A 19,760-nucleotide genomic window follows, 5' to 3' on the forward strand; every position below is an offset into this window, starting at 1 on the left:
CAAGCTACAGGGCGAGAGGTACAACCCCTTATGCACGAGCTGCAAGCCGCTACTTATTGCAGCTTTGTCAAACTGCTACACAAGGAAAAGCGGTGACGGTGATGCTTCTGTTCAAAACCTCCGAGCTGTGTATTTCCATGAAGAAGCCTTGGAACGGCATGAGTTGCTCATCTTAGTTTGAATCTAGTAACTTCGGAACGTCACTACTCATCTGGCAGTCGGTACAACGCTCACATGTCAGCATCGACCTCAATTAAACATGAATTGGGGGCTACAAAAATTCCGTGCAGGCCAAGGGGAGTTTTGCAAAGCAAAGTTCCTGGCATGACTCGCCCATTATAGCCAGTTGACACCAGGACGAACAAGACGACATGACCCACGAGAACGCTTGGCTGTGTCCTAAAACGTCTGCTACGGTGAAAGATGTGTCTCTGTGCAGGGGCTACCCTAGCAACTTGAGACCCTCATCGGTAGGACGATATGGATCAACTGCCACATTGGATCTCCTACGTTTGCCTCCCCCAGTAGCATTGAACTCAAAAGTAGGCTCTTCCAAATGGATCGAGACGAGTTAGTCGGTCCAACGGTCCAGATCCAGATCCAGCAAAATTGGTGATGGTTTTGGAGCAAAATCGCAGCATGAGTTAATTACCTTAGTCCTCCTCGGTACAGCAGTGAGTGGATCACCCCGCCTACATCGAATGGTGGTTACCCCGAGGTCGCACTCAGATTTTGTTGAACCTAGGTTATCAAGGATATCAGGACATCAGTGCATCATCGCGGGATGCGCAACGCAAGCTGTGGCCAAAATCTCTTCATTTCCATACATGCATGCATAAGAAGCTGTACAAGGCCCGTCATAAGACCATTATTTATGCAATAAATAATGGGTTGTCGGTCCTGACTGGTCTACTCAGGCAATTACGGTCGATGATATGGAATGAGGAGCATCATGGATGGTACACAATTTCACAAGCGACGACTGGTTGTTGCTTATGTCGTTTGCCGAGTTATGACCACCTCCCAAACTCATCAATTTTGTTTCCTCCCGGAACGTTTTTGTTTACTCTTGCCGGGGTTATCTGATCTTCTCTTCCTACAAGCCAACCTTGTTGTCTCTATATATCATTGGTGACATATGACTAACAGCACACCTAGTCCTTGTCAGATACGTTTGAGAAACGGTCAAGATACATACATACATCCATCCATCCACATAAACTGACGCACAGGAAAGCACAGAAGCGACACATAACGGCCGATGGGGTCATGACAAGTTTCATCATCCTTTTCTTTCCTTTATTTTTTTGCAATTTTTCGCCATTCTATTCAATATACCACGGCGTCTTGTTAACATGATTGCTCACCTTGCACCATCAACAGTCGCATGTGCCTGGTTGCGTTTAACTCGTTACTATGCAAATCGATCACTATTTCCGGTGGACGGATAGAGACTTGGACCTAGATAGGAAGGCATATGCTAACCTGACAGTTGCTACTTATTGTGACCCTGACATTGGTGGGTATGATCAAAGAAAGTTCAAGACTAGCATACTCTGGGGCATTGGACCTTATACGAGCATCTCAATCTCAACCAGTCGGCTCCTTATTTCAACGCTCGAGGCGATGCAGCCCAACTTACATGCAATTGGTGGCCAAAAAGCAACTATATTCAGGGTCATTTCAATTGCGACCCAATGAGATCCACCTCGATGACAGGAGTGCATACAGAGTGATTATGTATAGTATCGCTTTGGTCAACCTAGCACACGTCAACTTCAAACAAACAAACAAAGGATGGCTGTCAAGGGCCCTGATACGATACAGTACCCTGAACTGGTCGGCCCAAGCGTCCTGTCAGACGGCCGCCAAACCCATCTTGAGCCGCCGTGGCCGTGGCTTACATACAGACCACGGGCCCTTTCCCCGGTTCGGTCTCTTGGTCGGCCATTTTTCTTCTTAAGCCGGGCTCTGTGCTCCGCGCGCCAATCTCGGATCATGGTGGTTGATGAATAATAATACTATAACTACTAATATTATGTGCACACTCTGCAGCATAGTACGGAGTATGTATGTACTTACTATACAGGCACATGAGGTTGCACTACAACAATCTATCCAGTTGTTGCAACCCTCTGAGTTTTTCTTGCCGACTGTTAGCATTTCACTTTATGTTTATGCTTGTTGAGCATGTACATATCTTTATTCATAACCTATTTATGTACTTGTGCTTGCGTTTGCCTCCGTCGTACGGTTATGTGGATCGCTCGCCTCAACTAGGCAGACTCATGCTGGCCTTGGAAACCACTTCACCGTGGTGGTATGCTACTCTGCAGTGCAGCGATAATTATTGATTGATCAGATATAGGTAGGCTCAGGTGCCCCGCAGGTAAAGGAACAAGGGCGGCATCGACATGAGGTGCCGACCGGTAAGTGTTAGATAATTAGGTAGTAGTTGTGCACTGCTCACGGAAACGAATCTTTCCGCTTTGCACAATTCCATTACTCGGCACCTGCACATATCTCTCTGATCAACCCTACTAACTAGGTTGTAACTAACGTACGTTAGTTAGTCTATCCCCTGGCAAAGGTCTCCCTTAGTCAAACCGACTGTCATATCTGTGTCACCTCTCTGCCGTGGCCCGAAAAGTCCTCTTGTGCTTTCTTTGAGATACCTTCCTGACTCTGCTCTCTTGTACGCTATCTGTCCTTCGTCGCACAGGGGACCTCAATTTCTGGAAAATCGCGACAAGCTCTCTATTGGGCAGTCCGCTTACTCGTCGAGTTCCACACACGGATGCAACTATTGCCAGTGGCGGTTTGGCTTCACCAGTAGGCCGCGTGAAAACGAGGTCTTGCCGCTTTACACAACGGCACCAGCTGCTGTATCTGGGCTTGTGCCACCGAAGCAAAATCTGACGATGAAGCGTAGAACGCAGTAGAAAACCGAGGCGATAGATATCATGAAACCTGAGACGTACATGTGTTGTGGTGTTTAGTTTTTGTGGTACCAGCTATACCCGACGATCATTTGTTGACTGACCCAACGTAACACTACAGGGTAACCAGATGATCACGACGAAGAGACTGTATGCTTGCAGATTGTGTTTATCACTGTTAGATATGTCTATCCGCACGGAATCGTGTTCACCATGATAGAAACAATGTGCATTGGTGGTTTTTCCAACACTTTTGACTCATAAACCCAAGACTGCCAAGTTGCCCTGGTACTAGACTGTATTTTCCGTCTCGATGTGAATGTATAATTCAGCTACTTTCTGGACTGTGACTATAAAGATGATGGTTGTGATTTAAATCTATCGAGAGTCGCACTGAAAACTGTCATATAAGTTTGGCTGTCCCATCTTAGCAGTCCATATCAGTCAGTCGAAATACGCAGAAATAGAGAGCACAAGTATGAGTGTGGGCATATTTATCCAAAGCCATGAATGTCCATCGACCTGTAGCAATCCCATTTTTAAACATCTATTGCATTCAAGAAAGAACTCCTGTTGTTGGTCCACGACCACCCCATGCAGTATGTATCATCAACCGTAAATATGTGTACCTTTTTATGCTATGTCCTCCGGAATACTTTATTCAAAATACCTCCTCCACGCCCCCTTCGGGATATCTCTTCGGGGGGCGCCATTGTCCGAATATCCTTGTCCTTGCTTGTAGTTTGCGGGCTTCCATCTGGCAGTGTCTCATCTCCTCGACTGACCTCAACGTACTCGTCTGATTCCCTGTTCACGTTTGGTTGCTCGCGATAACCCTCAGCTGCTAGCTTAGAATGTCCCGGTGCATAGACAGTGGCTGGTGCTTGTGGAATATGGGCGTCTCGAATCTTTGTCAAGCCGCGATCCAGATACTCCACCATCTGTGCTTTAGTCACAAAACTTTCGTTGTCTGATCTACCAACGCCGTGGACGTCGTGTGCTTTCTTGAACAGCGCAGGGAAGTGGTTCTGGAACTCGGTCTCGAGTACCTTCTCCTGTTCTGCTAGTGCTGTGGCCCGTTCGTCGTCGTACCCAGGGGAAGAGCTGAGATTCGGCGCATGTTCCTCTTTTTCCAGTCGAGCGAACAGCTCAGCAAACTGCCCCTCGTTGCCGGACATGCCCTTACTGGCAACCGACAAACTGGACAGAGCTCTTTCAGAACCTCCATCCTGCGCGCGGTGGATATGATTACTGAAAGAGTCACTAAATTCTCGGTAATGACCTTTCAGGATGAAACAGCGACCGCGCCAGCCACAAGCCGAGAGTTTCTCGAGTAAGATCTCCGCAGAGGGGTATTCCCATGGGTGGTCAAGGCCACGTGAGTAGAAGACAATACAGCTAGCCTGCTGCCATCGCGAGAACGTTCTCCTGCTTTGTGCGTCGGCAAAGACGCGCTCGATCATATCCAAAGATGCAGGGCGTAAGAATGATTGAGGGGCACGAAAGTGTATCGCGCCCTTGATGTGTGATTTTTGGAATTCCGTTGAAGATCGAAGATCAAGTATGATGCTCTGCCCCGGTAATGATAGGTCTAAAAGTTCACCAAGGTTCGATGGTAAGATCATACGTGGCCCTCCATGGGCCTGAACTTGAGAGCCTTCAACTTGGAGGGATGCAAAACGTTGAGTAAAAGCATCCTTCTCTCTTCGATGATGAAACCAGACCTCTACATGCCAAGGTTCCACGCCCAAATTCGATGCAAAGAATGCCTTCTGACCATCATTTGGCAATGGCTCAGTTTGATAATACTCCTCAAGGCGTTTTTCAACATGAGGAGAAAACTTTTTGGGTTCAGGAACATCAACTCCAAAGGTTGTGCGTCGTAGAGCTTGCTGTTGGTTCATAATCATCTGCCGTGTTAGGTTTCTATCACTTCCTAGAGATAATGCCGATTGTTGTCTTTGTAACATGGTAAGTGATGTTGTTGAGTGCATAGGCCTCACGGGTCGTTGCGCTAAGCTCTGGGATGGTGATAGAGGTTGTGTCGGCATGTGAAGGGGCGAGACTTGCTGACTAGGTGAGGGATGAGTCCTCGCTACGGAGCTGATTTGCCTGCCATACGTAGGATCCCGAAAAGCCCCCAGTTGATCAGTCCGTCCCGTCATCTCTGTAGGCGTAAATGTCGTCCCAGAAACATCGGACACGAAAGATGCACTGTCGTTTTCGGTGGGATAACGGTTTGCAGGAACCAAGGTTGGCACTGATTGGTTTCGGGGTTTCTGAGCCATCAGGTTGTTGGAACGGATAAAGGCGACGAAAGATGTCGCATGATCCTCTGGAAGTAGATCCCAGATGGAAACCGGCATGGAAACAAGAAGCATTGTCGAGTGACTCTTGAAAACGCCTTGTACCTTGACATATTTGGCCATGGCAGGAAATGCTCCCAGCCATTGTTCCCATGCGTTGATGTCAAGCCTTTGATCGTCTTCTAATGCCAAAGAAATCATGACATGAGGGGTATCCTCGTTAGGTTCGGTAAACATGTAGTCATTTCGCGAAACAGGTGCAGAATCAGCTGCCCGACCTGATTCATGTGCCATCTCAGGCATTGGTGTCAACTCAGGGGAGGGCAGGTTGTCACCACGAGACATGCGGGACATTTCAATACTAGGCGCTTTGTGATTAGAAGTCATCATGAAGTGCACAGGGGTGGATCGGGCTTCAAAGTATTTGCCGTTGATGGTGATGGGCCGAGGATGTTTCAGACGAGCGAGGACTTCGGCATGGAGCATTGCAGCAGAGAAGGCACGAACCCTCCACTCTTGGAGTACCTCAATAAGAGCATTGGTGAAGGAGTAACGTCCAGGATCCGGGGCGATAGCATCCCAACTCGAGGCTGAGATGGTCTCAGTAATGCTGGCACCACTGGGAAACGTGGCACTTGCGGCCCCAGCGCAGCAATCCAGTAGAATGAGAACATCCGATAGTGAGCGTTCGAGGAGAGTCTGGATTGCAGACCATCTATGTGAAAATTAGAAATGAACGTTGTGTAGGTATGCCGAGAATGTCTTACTGAAGCCACGGAGAGTTCGCTTCTCGCGTTCTAAGAGTTGTCAGGATGTTCTTTGCACGGTGTCAGTAGCTAATGACTTACGCGCACCAGGTGCTTTGTCTAGATTCGTCTATTCTGGCGTGTCCGCCGTAGTATACAACAAACAGGGTGTCTTGAGACTCATGACCTTTAATAAGTTGGCCAATTCGCATCATCAACTCAAGATGAGAGTTTTCTGAAGGGATGGCAAAGATGTCAGTTTGGAAGCCATAATCCTCGCTTAGACACTTTTCGAGATCCTCTAATTCAGGTATCACGAAAAGATCATCTGAATTCCAGTGCAGTAGCAACACTTGGACATTCTTGTACCTGGCCGAGGACCTTCCGCGGTTAGGAAACGCACGGGTAGCAGACTGAGAACAAGTGAGTGAGTTTGAATGCTGATTTCATAGTGAACAGGAGAGACCAACGTCTTCAAGCCTTTGGGCAAATTGACTGATATGTTTCACATGGAAACTGGTACGGCTTGTGTCATGTGTTGCGGATCTGGCATAGTGATCCCCTCCACCAGATGCAGTCTGAGAGTTCATGTGTAAGTCGCGTGGAGGCTGAAATGCCCTGGAATTAATGTTTGAACACACCATAAGAGAACCAGTGCTTCTCGAACCTGGGCCTTCGACTGGCCTCCGAGAACGAATAGTAACATATGGTTGGTGATCGGCCATGGTGCCGAATGTACGACTCGCTTGCGGTGTTTGACAGACTTCAATGCGTCAATCTCGTGACATCACTGTTGGTATTTTTCACGATCGTATCACGATATAGCGATTATTGGTTCAATTGTGAGCGAGCATTCTCGTAGTTGTCGTGTCGCAGGAAATATCTTGATCGTGGGTCTCGCTTCATAAGGCATAGTAGTATGTAGAAGGAAGAAATCCCGGGCTCTGTCGCGTTGTCATCTCGATGGTGACGGATTATGAGACAGACGGGGAAGTAACAACCTAAATCGACGGGATAGACCAGCGACTTCCTTCAATTCGTGACCGAGATAGTGTCGGGTGGGCAGGCGCAGGCATAGGGCATCTCACATTAATGGCAGTTGAGATGGATCGAACTAAGCTTCGGTCCCCAAATCAGCTTAGCGCGCAACAACAGGGGTCTAGGGCCATCGGATGACACCCAGCCAGTGTCTGGCTCCCCTACAGTGCACGTGTAGGTTGCTCCAGGAGGAGCTCTGACCAACCAGCAAAGCCAACGTCACCTCCCATTGCCATCTGTCACCCAAAACGCCTACCGAGCTCAACAACAAAAAACAAGCAGATACTAGGGCAAACACCTTGTTCCATTTAATTCTTCATTAATTGCCTAGACTGTACCTCGCAGATCAGAAGGGAGATCTAGACCTAGTCAGGATTTTCTCCGATAGGCCAGTTGACACGCGACAAGTTGTCTCGATAGGTCTCTTCAAGGTAGTTGGTCTAACTACCCGCCTTGAACTATATCCCTACTATACCTAGTAGGTATTTATATTCATCACGCAACACATCCCGACACTATGCGTGAGCGCGTAACTTTTATTCACAATGACTATAGTCTTGATCCTGAGGCTTTGGATAACCAAGATGCTGGGTTATTAGGGCCTCAGATCGAGACCGTTCGTCAGGACAAGCTCACTATTCCTTTCGGTGAGCTGCCTAGCGAGCTCACCGACATACTTCAAGAGTATGAAGCTCTTCATATTAGATGGGCAAGTCCTGTCAAGTCGGAGACAATGGATCCTTTCACCTCCCGTATCTCACCGGGACTCCACGTCTATGCCACTCCAGTCTTGCCAAACTCCTGCAACCCGTACGTCGTCAATGCCCGAGACCCCCAAGCTATGTACTGATCTATCGTGATAGAACAAAACTCTGTAGCTGGCTTCAGAGATTTGGCCCACTGGACTGTTCCAAACCAGAGGTAAGCTTTCTCATCCCACTTGCTTGACAACAACTCATTAGTGGTAGGCCTTTACCGAATTTCAGCAAAGCACCTCCGCTTCCCCTAGCTTCTCTTTCTACGAAGCACTTGAGGATTTGCATTCTTTCATAACCACTAGCTCTCAAGAATTTTGTCCTGAGCTCGATTCGGTCTGCAACGCTCGACTACGTAGTCTATTGACGGCTACTGGCCTGGATTTGTCTTTTGATAAGGCTGCCAATGCTCTTGTCGTCTCGGCGTTATGGCCTCTTCGACCTCAAACTGTTGCAGTCCCTGCATCTAGTGCGAGGAGAGTAGAGGTTGGAATTTTTGTCAATGATCAATCGCAGCCGAACATGAAGGAGAACGAGCTGGGAGTTGCTGGCGTCTTGTCTGTACTTGGTGACCAGAAGAAGCCTTCACCAACCATTTTTACTTTTCCTGCACGACATCGTCGAGATGGATCAGTCTTCACCTCCAAGTTTCTCACGCCTACAGGACTTCACCCAACTTTACAACTCAGCTTCAACTCTAATAAGCTTCCCAGCGCCGATGGCGAGTGTGCGCCCTACGCGTTCTTGACACTGCCCAGGACAATCTTTGCGGATCGGTATCAACTAGGCGATGAGTTGTTCCTGGCGTCCAAGAATCTCACCGCTTTGCGATACACAACTCTTCCCGTCGACCTGGAAGCTCCAGCATACACTGCTGAGACGTGGGGCTCCAGCATTCTTCTTGGTCTCGCGCCGCCTGATCCCAGCACAGAGAAGCCATGGAGCGTTGAAATCCCGCTACACCTACGATACCTCAAGCCTTCGGCGACTGGCCAAGTCGAGATTGAGATACCTTATCCCGCAGTATTTTGGGCATGCTCCTCAGAAGAAGGGACCTTGGAAAGCCCATTCGACAGGCTGCATGTGGGATACGATGATTTGTTCCCTCGTGACACCGTCTTTTGGCATGCCAACCCTCAACCGGAAGGCGGCAGCAGACTCATGAACAGAGTCACGGTACCTGTGCTTGATGATGATGGAGTAGGTTCTATCAGGTCAGGCACAGCCATTGCTGTTGCGATTGGCTTTGCTTGGGTTATGTGGAAGTTGGTCAGTGTCATGCTGAAGCCTGACAGAACACCAGCTGGTGTCACAAAGGAGACCATGCAAAAGAAGTCTCACTAGAATAACAATAGGCGCATGTTCATGCAGTTGAGGCATCGTTAATGCGGTTCTTTGATGATATAGATTAGGAAAGTAGCCATAAAATTGATAATAAACAACTTAATACATCATTATCTGTAATTGTTTCTTTTCACTTGCTCCAGGCTTCAGAAGCAGTTGATTTATGGTTTAGCACTTTCTATTGACATGGTTAGGTGCCCTGTTTAAATAGTGCACGTGACGTCAGACTACATTAAGACATCTCTTGAGAGGAAGGGGACTAACCACCATAGCTCCTCTGACTTAACAATATCCTAATAAAATCCAATTTTATAACACATTAATAACTCGCATTAAACCCATCTTATTATTGAACTTGATATTCGTAACGTGCACTCTGAACGTTCATGACTGGACTGTTCAGGGGCATAATTCAACTCAATGGTCCCAACACCATCCTCCGAGGAGTCACCCGCGTCAACGTCTGGTCCAGGCCCATCACAAGCGCCAGATTCGCCACAGAGCAAAATTAGACGAAATGTGGCTTGCATAAGTTGTCGTGATTCAAAAGTGAGTTATTTTGACTAAGTTGGACTGAGTATAGTTTAACCCAGAGTCTGTAATAGGTTCGGTGTAAAGCGAGTCCTGTAGCAGGACACCCATGTCAACGATGCGCCAAGCTTCATATATCTTGTGTGTATGATAGATCGCACAAGAGGGTCACGAGAAGAAGGTAACTGAACCACTGATTCATACGAACTCATATTTTCAGAATTGTCCTATGGAAGTCTTAGCCCAAAGGGTTGCCAATATTAACTTTACATAGTAAACTCGAACTCCTGGAACAAGAACTCAGATCTATCAAAGAAGTTGTTCATCCCAAGAACAATGTGGAACCTGCATCCGTTTCTCAGAGCCACACTGCCGTGTTTCATACACCAACACCCTCAGCCAACAATACCGTCTTTCCGCTGTCAAACCATCTGCAAAGCTCTCAACAGCCCGAGTCTTTTACACCATCGGCACCGTTGCTTCACAAGACGGAACCAACAAAATCTCGTGTAATAAACGGGCAAGTGGTGTCTGGTCAGGACATTGACTGGTATTTCGAGAAGTGAGACTCTCCAAGTTTCACACACAGACAATCGAACTGACAACTCTAGATACTTACAATGTTTTCATCCATATCTGCCCATCTTGAGAAAGAAAGACCCGGATCAATGTTTCGAAGCGTCGCCAACTCTTTTCTGGACAGTCATATTCACTGCTTGTCGTAGATACGCCAAGAGTGGGCAAATCGTAACATCATTACTCGACACTCTCAACCGCGATGTCTGGGGCCTGCTTCGAGCTGTCGCATTAGACATGGAAACGATCCATGTCCTATTGATTATTTGCAGCTGGCCATTTCCGACCATTAGATTTGTCACGGATCCATCGCCGACATTTGTTAGCAGCGCTCTCAACGCGTGCATGCTCCTGGGACTACATACTGGCCGAGGATCTCACCCTAGTTTCTTGATCGGCGGACGCCAGCACATGACGTGTACAGACTACGAAGCGTCAATAACTTGGATGTTCTGTTGTATCTTGGCACAGAGGTTTGTTGAAGTCTTGAAGCACAACGGACGTAATTAACAGCGTGAGCAGAACTGCTGTGGGCAACGGGCACCCGCCACCATTCCTCCAGCACAACGACACTCGATGCAGGAATACCGTCAAAGACACTCTCGCGCCAGAACTTATGACTCTTTTTGAGCTCCAGAAATTTTCAAATCGACTACATACAGCTATGACGGCACAGATACTATCAAATGATGGTGTTCCCGAAACAGTCGTCAAGACGTGGGAAGATGAGTTTGAGCTTCTAAGACCACTTGTCACCCATGTTGATACAGGTACGAAAGAATGGATTATACGCAGTAAGATTAAAATGACTTCTAATCCGGATTTAGACTGTTCCCGACTTATAATCCTCACTGCCCAACTCGAAGTGCAGGCCTACTATTTCGTCTCACTTCCCGATCAACGTCCCAACTTCACCATTAATACCCTCCGTGCCTATAACACATCACAAAATCTCATAAACACAGCCCTCACTCTCGAGTCAACATCCCGACTTTTGACTCACAGTACCCACTGGATCTACCGCGCTGTCATGGACGCCTGCTGTATCCTCATGTCCACGCTACACTCCAAAGCCGCCCCACCACATATCTCAGCTTCAGACGCTGATGCAGTTGTGGCGCAGATTTTGACTGTACTTAGAACCTGCTCAGTGCGTGATAACGACCTTCCAGTACGTGGGTCAGTTGTCCTTGAGACTTTCTGGTCGGTGAGGCACATACTGCCCAGGTGGGATATACCTGTTGGTGCATGGTCGGATCGCATTGGAGCTGCAACATCGTACTGGTGTCTCGCACAGTTTAAACAGGCCTTACAAGAAGCCAAGAATAGCACAGACAGTGTGCAAAAAGGCATCGACGTCTACGGTAAGTTGAACTACTCTTGAAGGCACTCCTTTGACTCACAGAATAACAGAAGCCAATATTTCGAATGCCGACAAAAGCAATGGTGATGGTGTCGTCACTAATCCAGATATCAATCAGGGCCAGGACCAGACTATAGATAACTCTATTGATCCCCTTCAAGGAGTCGACTGGTCCATGATCATTGATGATTTTGGGTGGATCGGAGAAGGCCCTGTCTTCCTAGGCCCAGCATGAGCTTTTCAAGACCACGACCGCAATCTCGTTCTTGGATGTTATATTAGATAAAAGAACGTTCAGAAACTAACATAGTTAGTCTTCAGAATAGACCAGAGATTACCGCAGCATAGGTAACCTCCGAGAGGTAAATAAAGTGCTTGTATATCACATATTCGAACTGAAATACTAATTCAATTTTTGCTCGCATTGTATGAACACCTAATTAAGTACATGAATTTTGAGCGCAAACATTGCCATAACGACCCTAACTCCATCATGAATTCATCAAACTCGTTCAGAGAATAACCGCCAGTCCTATGTAACACTGTTTAAGAACACGCCTAACAATCATTGCCTTTTGTTTAGTCGTAGATGTCTTGATCCATATCGTCCACCAACTCGTCAACAGCATCCTCCTCGTCCATCATATCATCATCCTCGCCAAGCTCACTATCAGTGTGATTGGAAAGAACCACGATCTTACCATCAATGATCTCAACGCGTGCGTACTCTCCGTCGCGGATGTTGTTGCGCAGGATAAGGATGGCAAGGCGGTTGAGAACCTCCTTCTCAATGAGACGAGACAGAGGTCTGGCACCGTACGCTGGCGAGTAACCGCTGTTTCCAAGGTAGTCCTTCGCTTCTTCTGACACGTCGATATGCACTTTCCGACCATTGTCTTCGAGTCGTTTCTGAATTTCTGACAGGCGAATGTCGACGATCTTGCGGATCTCCTTGCGCGTCAGGCGGTTGAAGATAACAACTGAGTTAATACGGTTGAGGAACTCAGGCAGGAAGTAGTTACGAAGGGCGTTCATAACCAACTCTCGAGTGCCAGAGTCAACACGACCCTCCTTGACGCCTGGTCGAACAAGGTATTCTGCACCTAAGTTAGAGGTCATAACCACGATGCAGTTCTTGGCATCAACAACTCTGCCTTGTCCGTCGGTGATGCGACCGTCGTCCATAAGTTGGAGAAGAACGGTGAGGACCTCCTTGGCTGCCTTCTCAACCTCATCAAAGAGCAAGATTGAGAATGGCTTGCGACGAAGAGCCTCGGTAAGTTGGCCACCGGCGTCGTGACCGACGTATCCAGGTGGCGCACCAATCATGCGGCTGAGCGCATGTCGCTCCTGATACTCAGACATATCGAAGCGAATCATGGCCTTGGCATCGTCAAACAGGAATTCTGCCAAAGCCTTGGTGAGAAGGGTCTTTCCGGTACCAGAAGGACCACAGAACAAGAAGCTAGGTGGCTGGTTTGGGTTGCTCAGGCCGGAACGCTGGAGTCGGATGGCATTGGCGACAGATCCAACAGCCTCCTTCTGACCAACAACGACCTTGCCGAGAACCTTTTCCATGTGGATGAGCTTCTCCTTCTCGGAAGTACGCAGGCGAGTAACAGGGATGCCAGTCCATCGGGACACAATCTCGTTGATGTTATCTGCGGTGACAATGTCGGTGACCATGGCACCGCCGGCATCGTGAGTAGCAGTGGCATTGAGGGCGGCATCTGCAGCAGCCTTGCGAGCCTCGAGTTCCTTGATGACACTCTCTTGTTCGGGAATGGCACCATACTTGAGATCGGCAGCCTTGGCGTGCTCAGAATTGTTCATTGCATCCTCAAGTCGCTTCTCAAGATCATCAAGCTTCAGCTTGGCTTGGTGAATTTCCTCGCTGCGCTTGATCTCGGCCTGGTACTTTTCGCGAAGGGGTTGCAGCTCCTCCTCGACATTTTTGGCATCCTTGCGAGCCTGTGCAAGACGGGTTTGAGATGCCTCGTCTCTTTCCTTCTCAAGGGCCGCGATCTCGATCATAAACTGTCTAAGTTTTCGCTCGAGAGAATCAATGATTTCAGGCTGAGATTCTCGAGCAACACGAACAGCGGCGGAAGCCTCATCAACAAGGTCGATAGCAGAATCAGGTAGCCGTCGAGATGTGAGGTAGCGAGCAGCCAGGTTAGCAGCAGCAACCAAAGCGCTGTCAAGAATGGTAACACGGTGGTGTCGGTCGTATCGCTCCTTGAGACCTCGAAGAATGGAGACCGTCTCGGGAATGGTAGGTTCCTTAACGATGACCTGCTGGAATCGACGTTCAAAAGCAGCATCCTTCTCGACGTACTTGCGATATTCGGCGAGGGTAGTGGCACCGATACAGTGTAGTTGGCCACGGGCAAGCATGGGCTTCAGAAGGTTGGCGGCATCCATACCGCCCTCACCAGACGAACCAGCGCCCATGAGAAGATGGATTTCATCGACGAACAAGATGATTACATCCTTGGATTCAGTGATCTCCTTCAGAACGCCCTTCATTCGTTCTTCAAACTCTCCTCGGTACTTACTTCCAGCGACAAGTGCACCCACATCAAGTGAGAGCAGCTTGCAAGACTTCAAGTTGTCGGGCACATCTCGGTTGACAACTCGCTGAGCAAGTCCCTCGATGACGGTGGTTTTTCCTACACCGGGTTCACCGATGAGGACGGGGTTGTTCTTGGTTCGTCGGGACAAGATTCGAACAACTCTGCGGATCTCTTCTTCTCGACCGATGACGGGATCCATCTTTTTCTCCCTTGCCATTTCGGTCATGTCGATGGTGAACTTGGCCAGGTTCTCGTTTTCCTCCTCAGTATCAGCGGTCTTGCTATCAACTCGCTTGGTTCCCCGGATGGCTTGCACCGCCTCTTGGATCAGCTTGGCCTTGGGGACGTTGGCTTCCTTTAGGGGTGCTTGAATGGTTGCTTCCTCAGAAAGGGCGGTAATAAGGTGGTCCACGCCAATGTAGGTATCCTTCTGTACCTTTTGCAGGTCCATGGCCTTTCTTAGCACATTGTGGAACTGGGGCGCCAAAGAGACATGCTCTGGCGGTGGATCTTGACTGGGAAGTCGAACGAGTATTTTCTTGAGAGCTCGATCGAAGATCTGAGGGTCGCCGTGTGCTCGCTCAACCACTTGTCGGAATAGTGTGCTGGTGGGTGGAGGACCGTTCTGCTGGTCCTTGGAAGGGTCTGCGGGAGGGTCGAGCAAAGAGACGGCGAGATGAACTGGGACAAGCTGAGAATGACCGTATTGCTCAGCCAAGGCCATGGCATCTTCCACGGCCTTTTGGGCACGGTCTGTAAAGTCCATACGACTATTCATGATGGCGGTGTTGAATGGTTTGTACAATCAGAGTGATGAATGGAATCGAACAAGTAAAGAAATGCGAATATGTACTCGTGCAGTTGTAAGCCCAATTAGTGGTGTGTAGGAAAAGGGCTGTCGTCAGGTAGGTAGATTAGGTAGTGATGTATTGTTTGCTGTAGTGGGGTATCTTGATTACTGCAGAAGAAACAAGTTTGGCAGCTCGAGGATCAAGAGGTGAATTTATTCACAAAGCAAGTGGATCTTGTACATGAATCAGGAAATTATCTAGAAGCCTCCAGCAGAGTGCATCGTCCAACGTGAAATATCTCGATCTTGATGGTAGGTTATGGCAAGATCAAGTAGGATCAAGACGAGCACTTGGAAGCTTCCAGCCTAACCGGCCAGCTTCTGGGAGCTTCCCGTTTCTTCTACGTCACAACAGTCGATTTCAGCGGTCATTAGTGGGGTCATCCGTTTCCTATCTTATCATCCGATTCTATAGCAAGAGATCCGCATGTGGCTTACTGTAATTGGCAGTCGAGACTATTAGTGCAAAAGAGTTCACTGTTGTTTTGTCAACTTCTGATGCTTTGAATAAAAGTGCCAAAAGAGGAAGATGGAATATTGCACAGCATTTCGAGTCAATATCAAGTCGAGTCGCTAATGTGTTGATCTTACATGTTTAACGATTGAATGCGACACAACGTTGGTACCTGGTGGCTGATCTTCGAGGTCAATTCTTGGCTTCGAGCTCACGTGACCCCGCGATCGCCCGTGATTGAGCCGATGATACTGGGGATTTTTTCTAGGTAGACCCATTATCAAGACCATTTCAACCTCACAGCGGGCGACCATGAACACGGCACCGACATCTCGATTGGGCCAATTGCCCAGTTACGTACGGATATGGGTGCGACACGGCCACTTTGGCAAGAAGAAGAAGGGCCTGGGCTTCCCTCCACCCGAGGGTCATGGCGAGGACATCTGGGTATTCGGACACAGAAGGACAGATCAGATTATTTACAGCTTTAACAAGACGCTCGATGTGAGTTTAGTTCTTTGTAAAGATACGTGAACGATTCAATGAACTGACATGTTGTCTGTAGGGCTTCCATGATCTCAAGCAGCTCCCATTCAATGGCAAGAAGACAAAGCCTCCCAAGCTCCGCAAAGACTACTGGTCACCCTTTGCCCACATTGCTTTCCCCGCCGGTCAAGGCTCCATCGGTCGTTCCGTCTTCCAAAAACTGCGCGAGCTGAAGCACCTGCACGAGGTGGCCTGGGATAACGAATTCCGATACAAGCGCCCCGAGGAGTTTACTACCGCCGACCGCAAGCGAATCGCAGAGGAGGAGGAGAAGGGCAACAAGAACTATCGACCCATCCGCACAAAAGAAGAGCGTGGCATCGCTCTCAACGCCCAAAAGCCAAATTCGATTGCCGATATAGCTACAGTCTTGAGCGGTGCTGGTCGTGGCAACAGGATTGTTCTGTCTGAAGATGCCGAGGACGCCGAGAAGAAACTCGTGGATGTGACTGTGAGCTGGGCGAATGATCTGGATAAGGAGTACGCCCAAGAATGGACGAACAACGTCACACACGGACTGTTCGAGAAGCCAACCTATGTCTCGAAGCCTTTAGAGCCAGTGGCTGAAGAGGCCCCTCAAGAGCAAGAAAAGGCCTAGACTATCAAAAGAAGAATTCGGGACTGAAAAGGAGAGCGGATTAAAGATCGCATCTTCAAGGACGCCGAGGTATCATCTACAAAGTCAGCATAGGTGTTTCCCCGTTCAAATGTATAAAAACATGTATTTTGAGTTTCGTCAATACGGGACTGCCGTTGGAGAATTGATGTCAGCAAGCTGTTGAAATCCGACAGGACATTATTCACGACAGAATTGGCAAAATCTTGTAGATGTAGTTGTTTGTATATATTCATCAAGTGGCATGTTGCCAAAGTCGTTGTACGATAATAGATGTACTATCAACGAGATCACGCTCATAAATCATTCAAAGCCCCAATTCATTGCCGGGTGTAAAATATCCAATCTGACCATGGGGCGAAAGTGCAAAACTATCCCAAAACTGAAAAGAAAACCAACATGTGAATAGCAGAACGAGTACACAACTAATATCACTTAGATTTGCAGCGCAAACTGCTTCAGGTACTCGTAATCGGCAATGTTGTCTTCAACGGTCTTGCGGATCACTTTCTGCGCCTCGGGACCAAACTTTGTAGTCCATTCCTTGTCTTCGCTCTCGACCGTCAACGTCTTCTTTAGTTAGCAATGTCAGCCTTTTTTCACCCAACCACAGGAAGTGCGAACAAACACCGGGTGTAGTTGCAGGCAAGCAGGTGGAGGGAGACAGGGGGCGGGGCGATTGTAAGAAATCGTTAACATACCTGGTGATGAGTGCGAGGTCTGAGAGCCGAGCTCTTGATAGCATCGTTGTGCCAGCCGTTCCATTTTTCAAAGGCAGCTGTGGCGTAAGAACAATCTTCTTCGTTCCACTCTAGCATCTCGGGCTTGAAATCAATGCCAGTCTTCTCACAGTAAAGGCGGACGGTCTTCTCGGGGTTATCGAGAAGGTCATCGGCGTCAATGACGACAAGGTTGTCCTTGTCGACAATGTTCTCTTTGATCAGGAAATCAAAGAATCGCACGAGCTCCTTATAGCCTGCCTCGTTTGGCATGAATTCATAGAAACCTGTGACTTCATCCAGAGGTGGCACTGTGCATCGGTAGTACGAAGGAATAGCTCGGCGAGGGTGGCGGATGAGGAAAGTGAATTGGAATTGCTTCAGGACCTCTAGTGGCAACACGGTGGGGTTACCAGGCTCTTCCTCGCCTAGAGACGGCGCAACCTTGGTGGGCTTGCTGTCTGGGGCCATGAGGTAGTAAGCCATGTCCTTGATGAAGATTCGCTTGCCCTAAGAGTTTGTAAGTATGATATGTCAATTTTCGAGTCTCTCATGACTTGTGTAAGCCGTTGAGGTAGCATTGGTGGCGCGATAGAGGTATGATACGGTGCATCGGCTGCATGATCACAATCACAATGTGATAGCTAGATACATGCTGCCGAAGAAAACTTGGCTGTAGCGCATGCTTCTTCTCTGGTGTGTTGTTCCCCCAATTGTAGACGTGGGGGTTGTGGCGGGGAGTTCGGGGAGTAGAAATAATTGCATGAACATGAAGGAGGGGGAAATTGACTAACATCTTTGCCCGCATCCATGACCTCGTTAAGGACGTCCTTGTAAGTCTTGTGAGAGAAACCACTCTGTTCACGAGTGGCTGTGTCATTTCTGAAACGATCACTGAGAATTTCAGGACCATAGTAAAAGGCATCTCCGAAAGGCTCGTGGACGCTCTCTAGGATATCGCGGCGGGCCATGAAGACCTAGCATATTGTCAGTTATGCCATCAGTAGGCGCAATCATGCCCCAAGTCCATTGCGACGAGGCAGCATGATATGGGCATCTCAAGGACTCAACATACTCGCTCAAAAGCCGTAGAGCATGCACGGGGGTGCGTGGCAGTAAAGATGGGGCGGGACGCCATTTTGGATGGAAAAACCAGGAAGAAAAGGGAGATATAGCAGATAGGTGTTGTTGCCTCAACATCAAGCTGGAGTAGTAGCAAGAGGGATGAGAAGAAGAGGAAATCTCTGTAGTTTCGAAGCAGCAGCCCAAGCAGTTAAAAGGTATTCGACTCGCCCACTGTACACTCAGAGTTTGCTGGAGAGAGCTTCCGGACCATCGCCCGATTTTTAACGTTGAAGCGATGGTCCGTAGGCTAGCAGCCAACTTGGTTAGAGCTTCCCACCCTGATCCCAGACGTGTGGCCCAACGCTGACCTTTAAGTGGTCTCGGGGGAGTGTCGTGCATGCCGTGTGTACGTCATGATAATTGGTAGTGGTCTCCGCTGCAGCAACTAGGACAAGATATGCCTCCAAGGTAGCGAATTTTCTCGTCTCTTATTGATGCTTTTTGCGTCCATCCCACAATCCCATAATCCCTCAAGGCCCTTTCGGACCATCGGCGTCTCATCCCTGCCCTTTGTCGACTTTGCGAAGCATGCCGAAGGGTGAATGTGTCCGGGCGACCCACGCCTCCTGGTCCAGTCCGATCCAAGCCAATCCTATCGGCCCTAAGAGCGCAGGTCTTTATCCGTTGCTGTGAATTATGTCCTGCAAGTTCCCGAATGGGATTCCCTACCGTAAACCCAGCATTGACAAAAGGTTCGTTCCCCTCAGATTAGTGGGGGATTGAGTCGTATCTCTGTGGAGGTAGAACTTGGCAGAGGGTACTCAAGCATGGCATGGCCCTGTTGAAGACGTAACTATGAGGTGAGGTGCAGACGTTGAGAAGCGGCTGTTATTCCGGTTTGATAAAATATGTGCTTGTTGAGTGTGGGATGGTCAATCGTGTCTTCCGTGAGTAGAGCCAGAAAAACATGATTTTCATTCTTGGTGCCTGTGACTCCTTAAAATAGAAGCTTTAGGTAGGTGCAGTGCTGAACCTAGGGACCTGCCAGGGCGACATTAGACATGTGGCCAAACAGGTGGGACTGATCCATGATGCGTGAAAGAAATACATGAGCACTTTATATGTCAGTAACAGTGGCAAATACAAGCCATTAATATTGTCATGTCCCTCTCAAGTTTTAATTTATCATGACCCACCTACTAACCCCGCCAGAAAACGGGGAGTTTCTGCGAGTTCATAGAGCACTATCTTGGTTCCATCGGGGAGTTCATTCTCACTTCCATTCATGCCATGATGATCTTTCTTCGTGCAGGTTGCGAGACAATCAACTGTTGGG

The 19,760-nt window shown here is 48.5% G+C and overlaps 7 protein-coding genes across 7 annotated transcripts; 3 read left to right on the top strand and 4 right to left on the bottom strand.

The window, feature by feature from the left end:
* Positions 1-766: 766 nt before the first annotated feature.
* On the bottom strand, positions 767-2,000 carry FPSE_03529 (uncharacterized protein; the record flags this gene model as incomplete). Its single annotated transcript, XM_009256648.1, has 5 exons — positions 767-843; positions 1,203-1,297; positions 1,368-1,393; positions 1,643-1,666; positions 1,905-2,000. The coding sequence occupies 5 exons, from the start codon at positions 1,998-2,000 to the stop codon at positions 767-769; spliced, it is 318 nt and encodes a 105-aa protein (XP_009254923.1).
* A 1,577-nt stretch (positions 2,001-3,577) lies between these two features.
* FPSE_03528 (uncharacterized protein) lies at positions 3,578-6,716 on the bottom strand (the record flags this gene model as incomplete). Its single annotated transcript, XM_009256647.1, has 5 exons — positions 3,578-5,960; positions 6,013-6,042; positions 6,094-6,404; positions 6,462-6,569; positions 6,633-6,716. The coding sequence occupies 5 exons, from the start codon at positions 6,714-6,716 to the stop codon at positions 3,578-3,580; spliced, it is 2,916 nt and encodes a 971-aa protein (XP_009254922.1).
* An 830-nt stretch (positions 6,717-7,546) lies between these two features.
* Positions 7,547-9,128, top strand: FPSE_03527 (uncharacterized protein; the record flags this gene model as incomplete). Its single annotated transcript, XM_009256646.1, has 3 exons — positions 7,547-7,839; positions 7,893-7,950; positions 7,998-9,128. The coding sequence occupies 3 exons, from the start codon at positions 7,547-7,549 to the stop codon at positions 9,126-9,128; spliced, it is 1,482 nt and encodes a 493-aa protein (XP_009254921.1).
* A 649-nt stretch (positions 9,129-9,777) lies between these two features.
* On the top strand, positions 9,778-11,833 carry FPSE_03526 (uncharacterized protein; the record flags this gene model as incomplete). Its single annotated transcript, XM_009256645.1, has 6 exons — positions 9,778-9,800; positions 9,934-10,221; positions 10,271-10,708; positions 10,758-11,005; positions 11,063-11,599; positions 11,649-11,833. The coding sequence occupies 6 exons, from the start codon at positions 9,778-9,780 to the stop codon at positions 11,831-11,833; spliced, it is 1,719 nt and encodes a 572-aa protein (XP_009254920.1).
* Positions 11,834-12,177: 344 nt separating this feature from the next.
* On the bottom strand, positions 12,178-14,952 carry FPSE_03525 (uncharacterized protein; the record flags this gene model as incomplete). The annotated part of the gene is made up of 1 exon (XM_009256644.1): positions 12,178-14,952. The coding sequence occupies one exon, from the start codon at positions 14,950-14,952 to the stop codon at positions 12,178-12,180; it is 2,775 nt and encodes a 924-aa protein (XP_009254919.1).
* An 838-nt stretch (positions 14,953-15,790) lies between these two features.
* Positions 15,791-16,622, top strand: FPSE_03524 (uncharacterized protein; the record flags this gene model as incomplete). The annotated part of the gene is made up of 2 exons (XM_009256643.1): positions 15,791-15,982; positions 16,044-16,622. 2 exons carry the CDS (start codon positions 15,791-15,793, stop codon positions 16,620-16,622), a joined length of 771 nt encoding a protein of 256 aa, XP_009254918.1.
* A 453-nt stretch (positions 16,623-17,075) lies between these two features.
* On the bottom strand, positions 17,076-18,497 carry FPSE_03523 (uncharacterized protein; the record flags this gene model as incomplete). Its single annotated transcript, XM_009256642.1, has 4 exons — positions 17,076-17,213; positions 17,342-17,869; positions 18,154-18,336; positions 18,435-18,497. 4 exons carry the CDS (start codon positions 18,495-18,497, stop codon positions 17,076-17,078), a joined length of 912 nt encoding a protein of 303 aa, XP_009254917.1.
* Positions 18,498-19,760: the final 1,263 nt, after the last annotated feature.

Source organism: Fusarium pseudograminearum, chromosome 3 (genome assembly GCF_000303195.2).
Source record: "Fusarium pseudograminearum CS3096 chromosome 3, whole genome shotgun sequence".
Classification (NCBI taxonomy): Eukaryota; Fungi; Ascomycota; class Sordariomycetes; order Hypocreales; family Nectriaceae; genus Fusarium; species Fusarium pseudograminearum.